General features: G+C 35.5%; 1 protein-coding gene across 25 annotated transcripts in view; it reads left to right on the top strand.

Moving 5' to 3' along the window:
- Positions 1-13,925, top strand: part of HELZ (helicase with zinc finger) — a 171,979-nt gene that overhangs the window by 44,372 nt on the left and 113,682 nt on the right. For 22 of the 25 annotated variants that reach the window (XM_044744239.2, XM_070482122.1, XM_070482119.1 and 19 more), the window contains 7 exons: positions 538-662; positions 2,309-2,365; positions 6,854-6,905; positions 8,528-8,603; positions 10,649-10,847; positions 11,300-11,407; positions 12,403-12,700. In XM_044744239.2, coding sequence (XP_044600174.2) covers positions 538-662; positions 2,309-2,365; positions 6,854-6,905; positions 8,528-8,603; positions 10,649-10,847; positions 11,300-11,407; positions 12,403-12,700 — 915 coding nt within the window. The remainder of the gene's footprint in view (positions 1-537; positions 663-2,308; positions 2,366-6,853; positions 6,906-8,527; positions 8,604-10,648; positions 10,848-11,299; positions 11,408-12,402; positions 12,701-13,925) is intronic. The other 3 variants (XM_070482126.1, XM_070482128.1, XM_070482127.1) reach the window with 1 other exon arrangement.

A 13,925-nucleotide genomic window follows, 5' to 3' on the forward strand; every position in this document is an offset into this window, starting at 1 on the left:
AAACACTTGCAAATAATTTGAGTAGCATTTTCTATGGCCACTTGACAGTTAAGTTCTTGGTTAATCTTGCTGGTTTTGATAAAGGTTAATTCTTAATTGTTTAGGAATATCAAGTGTTGAGATTTGCGGTTTCTATTCTTATACATTTTAATGGCACTGGGTCTCTTGTGTCACTGTCAAAAATGTGAGAACTTTACTCACCGATTATTTCTGCAGTTTAAAAGCCCTCATTTACTCCGAAATCATAGGTTGAGCAGTATTTTGTACTGGAGAGCTTTGAGATGACTTCTTTTTCTTGTGGTTGTGGTGTGATCCAGCCTGCTCTCGGCTGCAGTGGGTTAGCTGTGTGGATTGCCCTGTGTTTTTTCTTGTCTTTATGTGTGTCTTAGACAGAATTGAAAGGTCACTGCTTTCCTCTAGTATTTGAAGTTATTCTTTTAGCATAGAAGTCATGCTTGTGATATGTGCTAATATTATAATCAAGAAAAATGTGTGTTGCATGTCACGTGGTTAATGATGGCTGCTCTTTCATGACAGTGCTGGGAGAAGGACTGGCGAAGGGAGATGGTGCCTTTCAGGCAGTGCTTTGCTGCATGCAGCTGAAAGGAAAGCTCCAGACCGTATCCAACATTCTTGCCAAGTCACTGACAGGGGAGTCCCTGGTACGTTGTTAGCTCTGATTTTGAATGTCCGAAAACAGATTCATTCATTCATTCCTTAGGCATATTGTGAGAAGAAAAATTAGTGTGCATTTTTCCTCTGACCTCCTCCTATCAAAGTTCACGAGTATCTTGAGATACTCATTTCTCTTGAACAAACTGATGTTTAGTCATTGGATTCTTGTAGTGTGATAATAGATATAAGAATTGCAGGTACTTTGCAAGTGTAGGATAATTAGATGATTTTCTTTAAAGATAATTTAACAAAGCCGAAATATTTTCAGGTTTTAAAATACTCCTTTGGGCATATGATCTTACAGGATTCTTAAATTCAACCATTTATTTTATAAAATATTTAAGTTTATCTAAACTAAGTAATAATTACTTTTATTTCTGAAGATGGTATGTGTGTAAATTAATATTCATGACCACTCTGATGGAGGAACTGTCTAATTCTATTCAGACTTTGGGATAAATTTTTTAATGTAGCATTTAATTTTCTAGAATTTTTTGTGTTTCTTTTTGGTTGAGATAATTAAAAGACTACTTTTTGGAACTTAGAGTTGGCGATCTATACAAATTGGAAGAAAAGAGGTATTATAACGTTTTTTTACTGTTGGTAATTGTTACAAAATTTGCTGACCTTTTTCAGGAATCATGATGAAAAATAGTCAAAGCAAGAAAGTATATGTATACTTGCTCTACAGCATGCGTTCCCTATACCTTATTTGTTCTTCTGAGTTCATAGCCATTTTGAAAATCTGAGCAAAGTTGTGTTTTCATTGCAAATAAATATTTATGGTTAAAAAAAAGAAATTAGGAAAGTACTTGGTATATTGCTGAGTGTAATGTAGTGACCCATCTCAGAGGGTAATTTAGTTTTTCTAAGGAATTACTGTGTAGTGAATTGTTTAATTGGTTTAACAATGTTTTTTGATTTCACCAAATTCACCAATGAATATAAAATCTAAAGGGTATTAATATAGCAAAATTCTAGAGCTGTTTAGTTCTAAATAGATGATAAAGAATATTATTTCTTCTTTATTATTAAGATAATTCTATCCTTAAGGAACTTTTCTCTATAAGTTAAGCATATTACACAACTTTACCTGTTGGGTTTTTAAACTAGGAAGAGTAATTTACTTTTAAATCTCAAGTGAAATTTGAATTTCAGAAGAGTGAATAGTTTGCGTATTTTCCTTTAACAGTTTTATTAATTGAGCCATCTTTAAGGTGGTATTATCATTTTATGTAAATCTGAGTCATGGGTAACTGATTGAGTTAACCGTTTTACAAATATAGGCCCATTAGTTTTAGGGAAAAAAAGTTTATTTTTCTCTTCACTTATCCTGTCTTGCTCTTCAGTGATACCCTTTGTGAATATTTTATTGAATTGATTTCAAACTCTATGCAACGTGAATACAGTGTTTTAGGGCACACTGCGTGTTTTGTTCTGTTAACTGTTTTAACTTTCCTTGTGGATGGTTAGCTTTTTTATCACCATTAATGGTAGTGAGGATGGGAGATGAGGATAGCATTTTTTTTTTTTGACAGATAAAGCTTAGAAACAGCTGAGAAATTGACTTAAGTCCCCATAGTAAAGAGCGAATATACTAATCCATTTTTCCCTTTTTCATTCACACTTTCAGAATGGGATGGTAACAAAAGATTTGACAAGACTAAAAACACTTCTCACAGAAACAGAGGTAAGACTATTTCAGTGGATCTCTTTGGAAAGAGTTTAACTCAATCTGGCTAGTAAGTGTTCTGTATTAAGCTGTGGAAAATCAGTGGGCATTGGCCAGCCACGCAAGGCTGTAAAGGTCGGGGAGTGGAACCTTCCAACGTTCTGCTGTAACCCAGCGTGTCCCATCCTAGGAACTTTGCTTCTTCTCGTGTCTTGTCTGCATCCCATGTCTTCTGTTCTGTCCCCAATTCTTCTTAGCTGTCTCTGGCCAACAAATGGAAAGATAGTTGGGAAATTTTAGTTTTTAACTACATCTGGTTGTTAGAAAATACTGTCATTAAAAATGAGATGCTTTTCAAGCCTTTGGTGTTTTTTTAAGCAAATAAAAAAAGTCTGTGATTTAAGGACTATTTTTAGGGAGTGGGTTTAGGAGATGGAAATAATGTGTATCAGGGTAAATGGTGAACAGAAATGTGCTCTGGTGAAGCACGTGAATGACACATGGAAGGCCAGGGACAGCAATGGCATGTATGAGACCCATAGCTTTGTAAGTCTCAAATTTCTATTCCTCATACAGGCATACTATACAAGTATTTTTATTTAGATAACTCGTTTTAAAAATAGTCATTTTGGGGCCAGCACTGATGGTCTATGCTTAAAGTTTGGTACTCACTGCTTTGGCGGCCTGGGTTGGCTTCCCGGTCTCGGAACCACGCCACCCATCTGTCAGTTGCCATGTGGTGGTAGCAGCCCATATAGAAGAACTAGAAGGACTTACAACTAGAATATACAACCATGTACTGGGGCTTTGGGGGGAAAAAAAAAGAGGAAGACTGGCAACGGGTGTTAGCTCAGGGTGAATCCATCAAAAAAAAAATAGCCATTTTTGTCAGCTTTTGTTGTAAATGGAAGCCCATGTAAAGTGATTGATTGATTGGCTTGTTTATTTAAGAATTGACACCTGCTACGTGCTAGGTACTAGGCTTGGTGCTAGGGATACAGCACTGACCAAGGCACCCATGGTCCTTGATGGTTAAAGTCTCAGGGAAGAGATAGACAACACATAAATTAATTAAACAACTACAAGCATAAGACCTCATGGAGAGTGTATAGATCCCATGGAGAGTGAGAGGGGCTGCTCGCCAGACAGGTGGAGAGGGTGAACAGAGACCCCAGGTGTAAACCTTGACCTCTTATAGATTACTTTCCCATTCCAAATCTAATCACAGTTCATACCAACAAACAATTAAGCAAAGAAAACAGTCATCATGAATTACATAAGCTGGATAAAGATGCTTTTTGTTTTGCTACAATTATATAGGCCTTTAAAAAAAATGTCATTTTCTTTGTTTTATGTCTATGTTATCTTCTTGTGAATTAACCTAGAATCAGGTAGCTCTAATCTCAAAGCCATTTCCTTTTTTGTATATATGTAGTCTTTTTAATTTCTAAGGAGTAAAAGAAGAAAATTATAAATTCTTTAGACTTTAAAAATGAGAATGTAATGTGACTTTTCATTTTATTAAGATTTTTGGCTTTGTTCTATTTTATCGCCTTAATTGAATTATCAGCTATATATTGAATAATCACACAAATATATATAAAATTTTATTTTTAATATTTTTAATCCTGTTACATGTAAGGGTACACATATCACTTGACTCTTATTTTGTGATTGTACTTTTGAAAGAAGTGACTTAAGTCTTATTTATAATTTCTATGTAACCAAAGTGTTATTGTTTTTGGTTAGTGAACTGATACTATTAAAAAAAATGCATCTAGAAAAAGCTAACAATGCTACCCTTATTTATTATTGTACATGATGTATTTAAAAACAACAAATTTAAAGATTAGGCTGAGTTGGTATTTAACTTGTAAATGCTAGTAGTTGAGGATAAAGACGTGGAACTAAAGCCTGACTAGTGAAAACGAAAACAATACATATTCTTTAGTAAAATTTAAAATATCAAATTAATAGATTTGATGGTAAATTTATAGGAATTCTAGCAATATGAAATTTGGCTGCTTTCCCTGAAGGTGTCAGTAAGGACTGAAGATCATAAGATAATTGGTATTGCCCTTCTGTCTTTGGGGTCTGAGCATATAAAAAGGGTGTTTAAAAAAAACTCAAAAACAGGGGCTGGCCCCGTGGCCGAGTGGTTAAGTTCGCGCGCTCCGCTGCAGGCGGCCCAGTGTTTCATTGGTTCAAATCCTGGGCACAGACATGGCACTGCTCATCAGGCCATGCTGGGGTGGCATCCCACATGCCACAACTAGAAGGACGCACAATGAAGAATATACAACTATGTACTGGGGGGGCTTTGGGGAGAAAAAGGAAAAAATAAAATCTTTAAAAAAAAAAACAAACCAAAAACAATGCCTTGGAACCTAAAAGCCACAGTTGCCAAATACTCAGCCTAGGCAGAGCTTCTCATTTTTACCAGCTCTTCTGATGAGGATGTGCTGTTTGCCAGACCCCACTAGACTGAGAACTGCAGTGTCAGCACAGGCATCCTCTGCCCATTTGCAGATCATAGCAGATGCTGACTTGTGAAACACAACATGTGTTTTTGTCTTCCGACAATTATAAATGCTTTAGGCTTCATTTCATGACCCAAACATTTTATTCCTATTTTTTCTTGCATGTTTGGTAAATTTATTTTGATAAATTTTTTAGAGGAGATGTTTTACATTTATACTTAAAGTGAATTTTTAGCTTTTATATTTATAAATTCTATGTAGATGGAATCATATTTTGAGGGCTAGTGTGGAACTATGGCATTTAGACTTTGCCTTATAGAATTTAAAGAGATCTTTTAATGTATCTTTTTTGTGAACATAGAATCCTTGTAATGTGAACATTTACTCTTGATTTGTTAGCTTATGTATTCTTATATTCAGTCTTTATTTTATAAAAAACATGGTTTGTCTTTAAAAACTTAGTTGTAAGTAGTTTGAGAATCAGAAGTCATTTTCCTGCAGAAACAGTGTTATAGTGATTTAGTTCCAGCCTAACCTAAAAAGTCCAGTTTAATCAACCATATAGAAATTACAATGATATTATGTGTCAGTTATACCCAGTTAGCATTTATGACATTCTTTTATGGTACAAGACATTCCAAATTTCGTCTTGGGATAACCTTTCTTCCTTCTGATTCAGTTCAGCATTTACTGAGCACCTGGGATGTTCAAGTTTTGTGGGTTTTGGAAAGCTGAGATACCCATGAAAAACAATCTGGTGGGCTAGTCTGAGATGCACGTAGCTGATGTACCCACAGGGCAGCCTGTGGTCAGTAAGTGCTGTAATGGAAGTGCAAGCAGAAAGGGAGATTAACACTCTGTGGGGAAGCCATGGAGGCAGGAGTGTGGGAACTGAGGTTAAAGGTTGGGGGCAGCTAGGTAAACATCCAGAGGTGACTTGGTACAGGGTAAGATTGGCAGTCATTTGGTTCAGGGGCCTTCCCTAGGATAGTGGCAGTGGGAGTAGAGAGTATGAGACAGATAAGAGAGACATTCTAGACCTAGTTGGGCAATATTTGCAGAATACTCAGAGCAGGATAGAAAAGGGAGAATTCAAGATGGTTTTCAGAATTTCAGTGTGGCTTCTTGGGGATGATGAATCCATGAACTTGAGATAAGGCGCACTGAAGGAGGATAAGATTTGCGGTAAAGTTGATGAATTTTCTTTTGGCCATATTGTATTTGAAGTGCTTGGATGATCATCCATCCGTTCACCTAGCCACCCAACATTTACTGAGCACCTATTATGTGCCAGATCCTCTGTGAGGTGCAGGAATGCAGAAGGGCAGTTGTAGGCTGTTGATAATGGATCTGTTCATAGCTGACGATCCAGCATGTAAAGTGCTATAGAATAGTTAAGAAAAATGCCATGGCTGACACTTGGTTGAAATTGGGAGTGTGGAGCTTAGAGTAAAGTTAGAGCCAAAGGGGCAGATTGGGGTTTCTTCTGCACCGAGGGAGTCAAGCAAACCAGGAAGTCAGAGTGAGTGGATCCCCAGCTGTGGGCTCCATTATCCGAGAAGGGCTCATGCTGGAGTGAGGGGAACTCGGCAGGACGTCCTCTCAGGTCCTGAAGTGGTCGTGCTGCACTTGCTGCAGGAGAAAAGGCACCTCATTAGCTGGTCATTCTCTAGGTGTTAGGAAGAGAAGGGTGAAATGAGTAAATGGATGGAAGGTGATACTCTGTGGGGTTCAGGACTGAAGATTTAGACTTCTCTTCTTTTGCTACCAGGTAATTTTTATGTAGGGAATCTCTGTCGGGTTCCTTAATGTGGGCCACACAAGGATTTCTTTTCCATATTTAAATGTAAAGTTTAACATAGGGCAAAGAGCAAAAAAAAAATGGTTTGCAACATGAGTTTTTATTAAAAATTTCTAAGTATTCAAATTCCACTGTTTTAGAAAAATGTTGAAAATGTCCAAGTTTAATTCAACATCAACTGGTTGCTTCTTATTACAAAAATGTCTTTCATTTGAAAAATTGCAGACAGCAACTAGTAATGTCCTCTCTGGATATCATGTGGAAGACTTAGAAGGGGGTAAGTACCAAACTCTGTATAACTTTTGGTAGCTGTGAATCTGGGCATTGCTTTTTTGTTAATTATTGGGAGGAGATTTTCTGAGTTACAGTATATGTAAGTGGAGATGTAGGAGACAATATAAAAATGTAATGTTAAGGGGCCGGCCCTGTGGCCGAGTGGTTAAGTCCGCGTGTTCTGCTTCGGCGGCCCAGGCTTCGGATCCTGGGTGCGGACATGGCACCGCTCATTACGCCATGTTGAGGCGGCGTCCCACATGCCACAACTAGAAGGACCCACGACTAAAATATATACAACTATGTACTGGGGGGATTTGGGGAGAAAAAAGCAGGAAGAAAAAAAAAAAGAAGCTTGGCAACAGTTGTTAGCTCAGGTGCCAATCTTTAAGAAAAAAAAAAATTTAATGTTAAGAAGTAAGTGTGGATGAAGGCAAGTTTTTCATTGGCCTCATTTCATAGAATAATGGAGTAAGGAGGTAGGAGGTGACTCCGGAGGTCATCTACTTCATCCTCTTGCCTCCGTGCAGTTCTAAATTTAAAACTCATTCTTAGCGATCTGTGGAGGGAGTGCTTTTCTCCCCTCTGTTGCAGGCTAGTACAATGATTGCTTTTTGGAAGTTCTGATCTGTAAGCTGGGTTGTTCCTTACACAGTTGAAATCCACGATCTCCTTTTTTCTTGCCAGAGGAAAGGGAAGAAATACAACATTCTTTGAATGCTTGCTAAATGCTGTGTACTGTGGTAGTGGCTTTCACAAAAGCCTGTGCTGACTTAGAGCCCTTCTCCCTCTTTTCCATAGGTGATGAAACTGATATTTATTAAAGTTCAGTAATTTTCCCAGTCGCACAGCTTTTAACTTAACCTGGCTGAATATCTTTATTTTGGGGGGTGGGCACAGTGACTTGTGAGGAAATAGAAAAATGGCTATTAAGGTCCTTGAAAACTTGTCACTGCTCAGCCTCTATAGGTCTAGCTTTTTCTCTCCTAAGCTTTATTTTCCTTGGCTTATTTGGAAACTTTTAGCTAAGTGAATCAAAGATCATTGTATTTAGAAGTAAACAAATGTTATTTTTTAGCTCCTACCTCAGAATTCAACTTTTTGTGCTTTAATTGTACAAAAGGATGACTTTATACAGTGACATGTCTCAGACAAATTGTGCAGAACGTGAGTGGTGATGTGGAGCTGCTTCTCACTGAGGATGTAGTACTGGAATTTCTTGTACAAAATTTTCTTCCAGGATACAGTAATTTTGTCATTCCTGAAGTCTAATAGAGACACATCCCATACTTAGGAAATGGCAAGCATGCCAACATCCCTCCTTTAGTTGTTAGCAAAGAGACTGCACTGGAAATGTGTCCACCACTTGCTAGGATAGAGTCAGGGTCATCGACTTGATTTAGCTACTGGGCAACTGCTTCTTCAGTGATTTCTAAGTTTCTTGTGGTTAATTGATTTAACTCATTTGATTGGTAGATTACTTTTTTGGTAGAGGCAAATATGTCATATCCTTTCTACATCATCTGGGATGATGTGTGTGGAGGGTTTGTAGTATTTTTACACATTAAAATTTTAGAATTATTAGCAAGCCTCAAATGATAAGACTATATCCTGATTACTCTCTAGGATCTTGTAATGGTTGGCATTTCCGCCCACCACCTAGGGGAATCACAAGCAGCGAGGAATATACTTTGTGTAAAAGGTAACGTGAATTTTTTTTTTAAACCAATGACATGTCTTTATTCAAAGGATAATTTCCTTCACTTTTGGAAAAGTAGTAATTCAAATTTAAAGAAGAAAATATGTGAAGGAAGAAGTATAATGACTGAGTAAAATAGTTTATTTTCCATTTGAAACAGATGCCATAATGGTCATTATCATTAAATAATAAAAGTCAAAACCATATTTATGAGCTTCCTTTTAATTACAACAGTAATCTAGATGGAGATGTTAAGACTTTGTTTCAAAGTCTTTTATAATAGCTGTATTACTATGACTGAATTTAATTGCTGATCTCTTGTTTATGTGAAATTTATCTAAGCTATGGTGATCGAAATTGAAATTACTTTATATAAATTGAAATAGAGCATAAAATAGATGAAGTGTTAAATTATTTTAATAACTTGTAAAAACCAAAATCTATTATCGTCATATAATCCATATATAGAATTTATGAGTAATTTATATTTGAAGGGCTAACCTTTCAAAATGTACTAATTATATAGTAAAGTGGAAAGAATTACTAAAGTCACATTTAGAAAGGTGAACTCTTCAGTTCTTTTTATAAGAACTAGTAACTAGTGGGATTTTAGATATAAAATCTCATTACTCTAGATTGGTTTTGATAATGAAGGAAATTTGGTACATAGTTTTGAAGCTGGAATAGTGAAGACATCAGATTTGATTTTGTAGTAGAAATAAAGAAACTAATTAGTAAATATTGAAAATCCTGGGGGCCTTGTGCTATAGGAGAGGCAGAACACAATCCCATGCAGAGGAAATGTGAGGAAGTCTATAGTCCGGATGAGAACATCAGACCTTCCATTTTTAGGGAAATAACTGAAAGCAATAGAAAAACAAATATTTGACTCATTAAGACATACTTAAGAGAAACAAATGCATGATTTTTCAATGAGTCTTATGAAGCATAAGAGATCTTAATAAATAGTGTACTTTAAGTTCAGGTGCTTTGTATCATCAAGAAAAGCTTTAAATACTCTCATCTTTTCAAATAAGGTGAACCATTTGATAATTTACATTGTGCTGTCATTCCTTTTGCATTTCTTACTATCCATATTTTTCTAGTTGACAACTTATGGTATAATATCTCTCTTGCCTCTGTTTTGCCGCTTATGGTTTAATTTTCGTTTATTCTCTCAGAAGATCTTATATTAATTTTTTAATTTTTGAATTGTTAAAAAATAGCTGGACCCATAATTTTGCTGGGTATTTAAAACTTAAAAAAAATTAATGGTCAGAGTTTTTTGCGTTTTTATCTGTTTTTGACCACTGAATTGTCAACTGAATTTTATGAGTCATAAACATTGAGAAATCATTAACTCTTTATCCTTTAAAGTGAACATTTATGAATTTACCCATTGAAGAATTTAATCTAATTATTGAATTGTGATTCTAACATAAAACTTTTATTCTTAATTTATTTAAAACTTCAAGCAAATTAATATAGTCCAATATTTTCAGTGAAATACAGGAAATAGTAAGGCAGAAAAGAATAAAGGCATTACATTTGAAGTTGGAAAGTAAAAGCCCTAAAATGATAATTTAATAGTATGTTAAATTTTTTCAGAATGAAATTCCCAGTATGTGGAAAATTTTCTTTAGGTCCTTTCATTGTGGGCATACCTGTGTTTGATGAACTAATCCACTTGATGTCAGTGTTGCTTTAGAAGAATTTTCTAGTAGAGTTGTTGTATTACGAAGGAAGCTACCTTTTCAATGCTGGCTTTTGCTTGGGGGAGGGGGACAGGTTATGATGATGTTCTGCTTTAGCATCCCTGTATTCCAAAGAAAGAGGTGAGTGAATATGGGGAGGCGCTGTTTTGACTGTTGTATAATGTTCTCTAACCTCTTCTTCCTCTTCTGTGCAAGACAGTGTGAGAAATATGGCTTTTCAGGAGATGAAGTTTTGTTTTTGTTGTTGAAGAGTTGGAGGGCAAATGCTGGAAGTTTATCTTTTAAGTGGTCCAACAAAGTATATGATAAAACAGTCTTTCCTATTCTACTTAGATTTTTAGAGCAAGGAATCTGTAGGTATGGTGCCCAGTGTACTTCAGCACATTCCCAGGAAGAACTAGCAGAATGGCAGAAAAGATATGCTTCACGGTTGATAAAATTGAAACAGCAAAATGAGAATAAACAGCTCTCAGGCAGTTACATGGAAACCTTGATAGAAAAGTGGATGAATTCATTATCTCCTGAGAAAGTGGTGAGGAAAATAAACTGCATTTTTTTGTTTGTTTGTTTTAAACAATGACCTTGTTTCAGTCTTGACTTTATTTTGTGCTATGTTTTGGTTTATTTCCTTATCCTCTATACGAAAACCTTGATTCTTGATAAAGTATTTTTAGTAGCAAAAGTAGACCCATTTGCTAAAATAAAAGCAGAACTAAGCTGTTTGGAGATTTGCAGGTATTACATTAATTTATCTTTATTCAGGGAGTTTTTACTGCCATTTTTTGGGTTGTTAATTTTCTTCTGTCTCTTGTTTTAGCTATATTATATTTTGTTCTTATAAAAATAACTGAAAATTAATGTATGAAATACCTTGCTTTGTAAACTGTTCCATCAACATCTTTACTATTGACATTTGTTTGCCATGCCAAAAGTTTTTGTGCTTTTAGGAATAAAAATGTAACATTAACTGCTCTCTGTTTTCAGCTTAGTGAATGTATAGAAGGAATTAAGGTAGAGCATAATCCTGATCTGTCGGTTACTGTCAACACCAAAAAATCTCACCAGACGTGGACTTTTGCTCTCACGTGTAAGGTACGAATTTTGTGCTAATTAAAGAATGTAAAATTTCTTAAAGCTTTTTTAGACCTTTAAATCTCATGTTAAAAGAGCGCTGAAAATGTTTTAATCTAAGTACATTTTATATAGGTTCTATATTGTGCTAAAGAGTATTTCTGTATTTTGATCACTAAAGGTATGGCTTTTTTTAGACTTTGAGATAAGTCTTTGTAGACGTTTAGATGCTTGCTTATTTTATTTATTTGGTAAAGAGGTCTTCAATATATTGTCCTCCAAACTTGGAACACAGGATGGGGTTCATGGCTTATAATTAACCATTTAAAACTTGAATTATTTAATTTGGTGGTTCTAAGATATTTAAACTATGACACCTTATTTTTGTGTTTGATCTTATGAAATCACAAATTCTGTAATAATGGGTTTTTAATATGAGACATTTTCTGCAGTGCTTCCCATCTTGAATTATCATATTCAAAGTTTAAGAGTGAAGCAAAGTCAAAAATTTGGACAAGTTTTGTGTACTTTTTGGTGGTGTTTCTTCCACTGTACCATCTGCATCTTGGGATGAAAAATGTGGGAACATTTAGCGTTGGCCTTGAACCCAATCCAGTGCCTTCAGAGGTAACTACCCTCCTATGAAGACTTCCTATTTGAGGCTAGATAAAACTTTTTAGGCCAAAGGTATGGAAAGTTGGAGGTTGGTGGTGATATAGGGTGATAGCTTTTGCCACAATGAAAGATGAGCATGGAAAGGGCAGGGAAGCTAGTGATGTAGCATAAAGATATCATTTTTGAAAATTTCAGCTTTATTGGGGCATCATAAGTATATCATTTTAACAGCTGATTTTTTTTTTCTTAAATGGCTTATGAGCACAATTTGTGTTTTTAACATAGTATCTTAAGCATGGGAAAGTAAAAATCCTTTATGGAAATATTTTCATTGAAGAGCCCACTTACAATTGGATTTTTCACCCCATTGTACTCAATGAACTATTTTAACTTCCTTGTAGCCTGCAAGAATGCTGTATCGTGTAGCATTGCTTTATGATGCTCATCGTCCTCATTTTAGTATCATTGCCATATCTGCTGGAGATAGTACTACCCAGGTATCACAAGAAGTCCCAGAAAACTGTCAAGAATGGATAGGAGGAAAGATGGCCCAAAATGGATTAGATCATTACGTGTATAAAGTCGGGATAGCATTTAACACAGAAATATTTGGAACTTTTCGCCAAACCATAGTTTTCGACTTTGGATTGGAACCAGTACTCATGCAAAGAGTAATGATTGATGCAGCTTCTACAGAAGGTAATATTAGACTTTTTTCCCCTGCTACAATGTATTAAAAGACACTGTAATAGCAATGTTAAAAGAAATGTATTGGCCCCCTAAATGTTTCATGGATAGAGGGGGAAGAATAAGGAAAAAATCCCAAGTTAATTGACTCATTTACTGTGTAATGGGATTAGAACGGTTCATGTTATGCCCTGTTCTCTTTATACAGTCATCAGTCAAAGCTTGCTTTGAGGTTCTCCAAAGTTGTATGAGTAGATGATCAGGTCTGTTTTGTTCTATCAACTTCATTTTTAAAGTAAGATGATTTTAGCACAGTAAAAGCTTTCAATATCAGTTTGCGTAGAGTATCATTTTAATGGTAATTGTGAATGCACCTACAGTGTCAGTCTGTGTCTGCCTGACTGTCCAGTTAACTTTGCTGACATTAGTACCTTGTCTCTGAATGAAAGTCCTAAATACACACTTTCATAAGTTGGTTTTGTACATTCACTAGTGCGAAGGAGACCAAGGTGCCTTTAGTAGGATCTGTTCTGTATTCTTGGGAAGAGATCCCTGGTTTCAACGTGTAAGCATCTACAGAAGATGATGAATTGCTTTGTATGTTGTCATATTACTGCCTATACCTAAATTTTATGCCAAGATCCAGCAGGACAAAGAAAGGGCACGTTAGACTACATTTCTTTGGCTCTTGGTCAGATTTATAGGTGCTTTATTTTATTTAACACACACTTCATGTAGCAGAGCTGTATGAAACTTGCTATTGCATTGACTGTGGCTAACCATTTTGTGGAAGATGTTTTTCACTATGTACCAGGGTCCTATTTATGAGAACCTGGAAGCTGTTTTTTTCATGAACAAATGCTAGGATTTTATTTTTTGTAGGCAGTGAACCAGGTGGAACTGGTTCTGTCTCCTTTTTTACTTTAGCTACTAGTAAGGTTAAAGCAACATTTGTGCCTAAATTGAACAATTAGGCATTACCTTCTTGTATATGTGCTGATATTACTCAGACTTCATTTTACCCTTATTTTTCACTTTTATCTCTTTTACCTGTTTTTATTCTGTTGTATTCTGTTTTTGTCATCTTCTTAGTACTCTTTGGAATCAAAATATGTTAATTCCTGTGGCTAAATAGATATGGTAGTTGACAAAATAAAAATATTTTGTTTATATTTACTAGTAAAGGACTTAGTTGGCAGATTTCTTCTGTAAAGAGCCAGGTAGTAAATATTTTAGA

The sequence above is a fragment of the Equus asinus genome, chromosome 13 (genome assembly GCF_041296235.1).
Source record: "Equus asinus isolate D_3611 breed Donkey chromosome 13, EquAss-T2T_v2, whole genome shotgun sequence".
Classification (NCBI taxonomy): domain Eukaryota; kingdom Metazoa; phylum Chordata; class Mammalia; order Perissodactyla; family Equidae; genus Equus; species Equus asinus.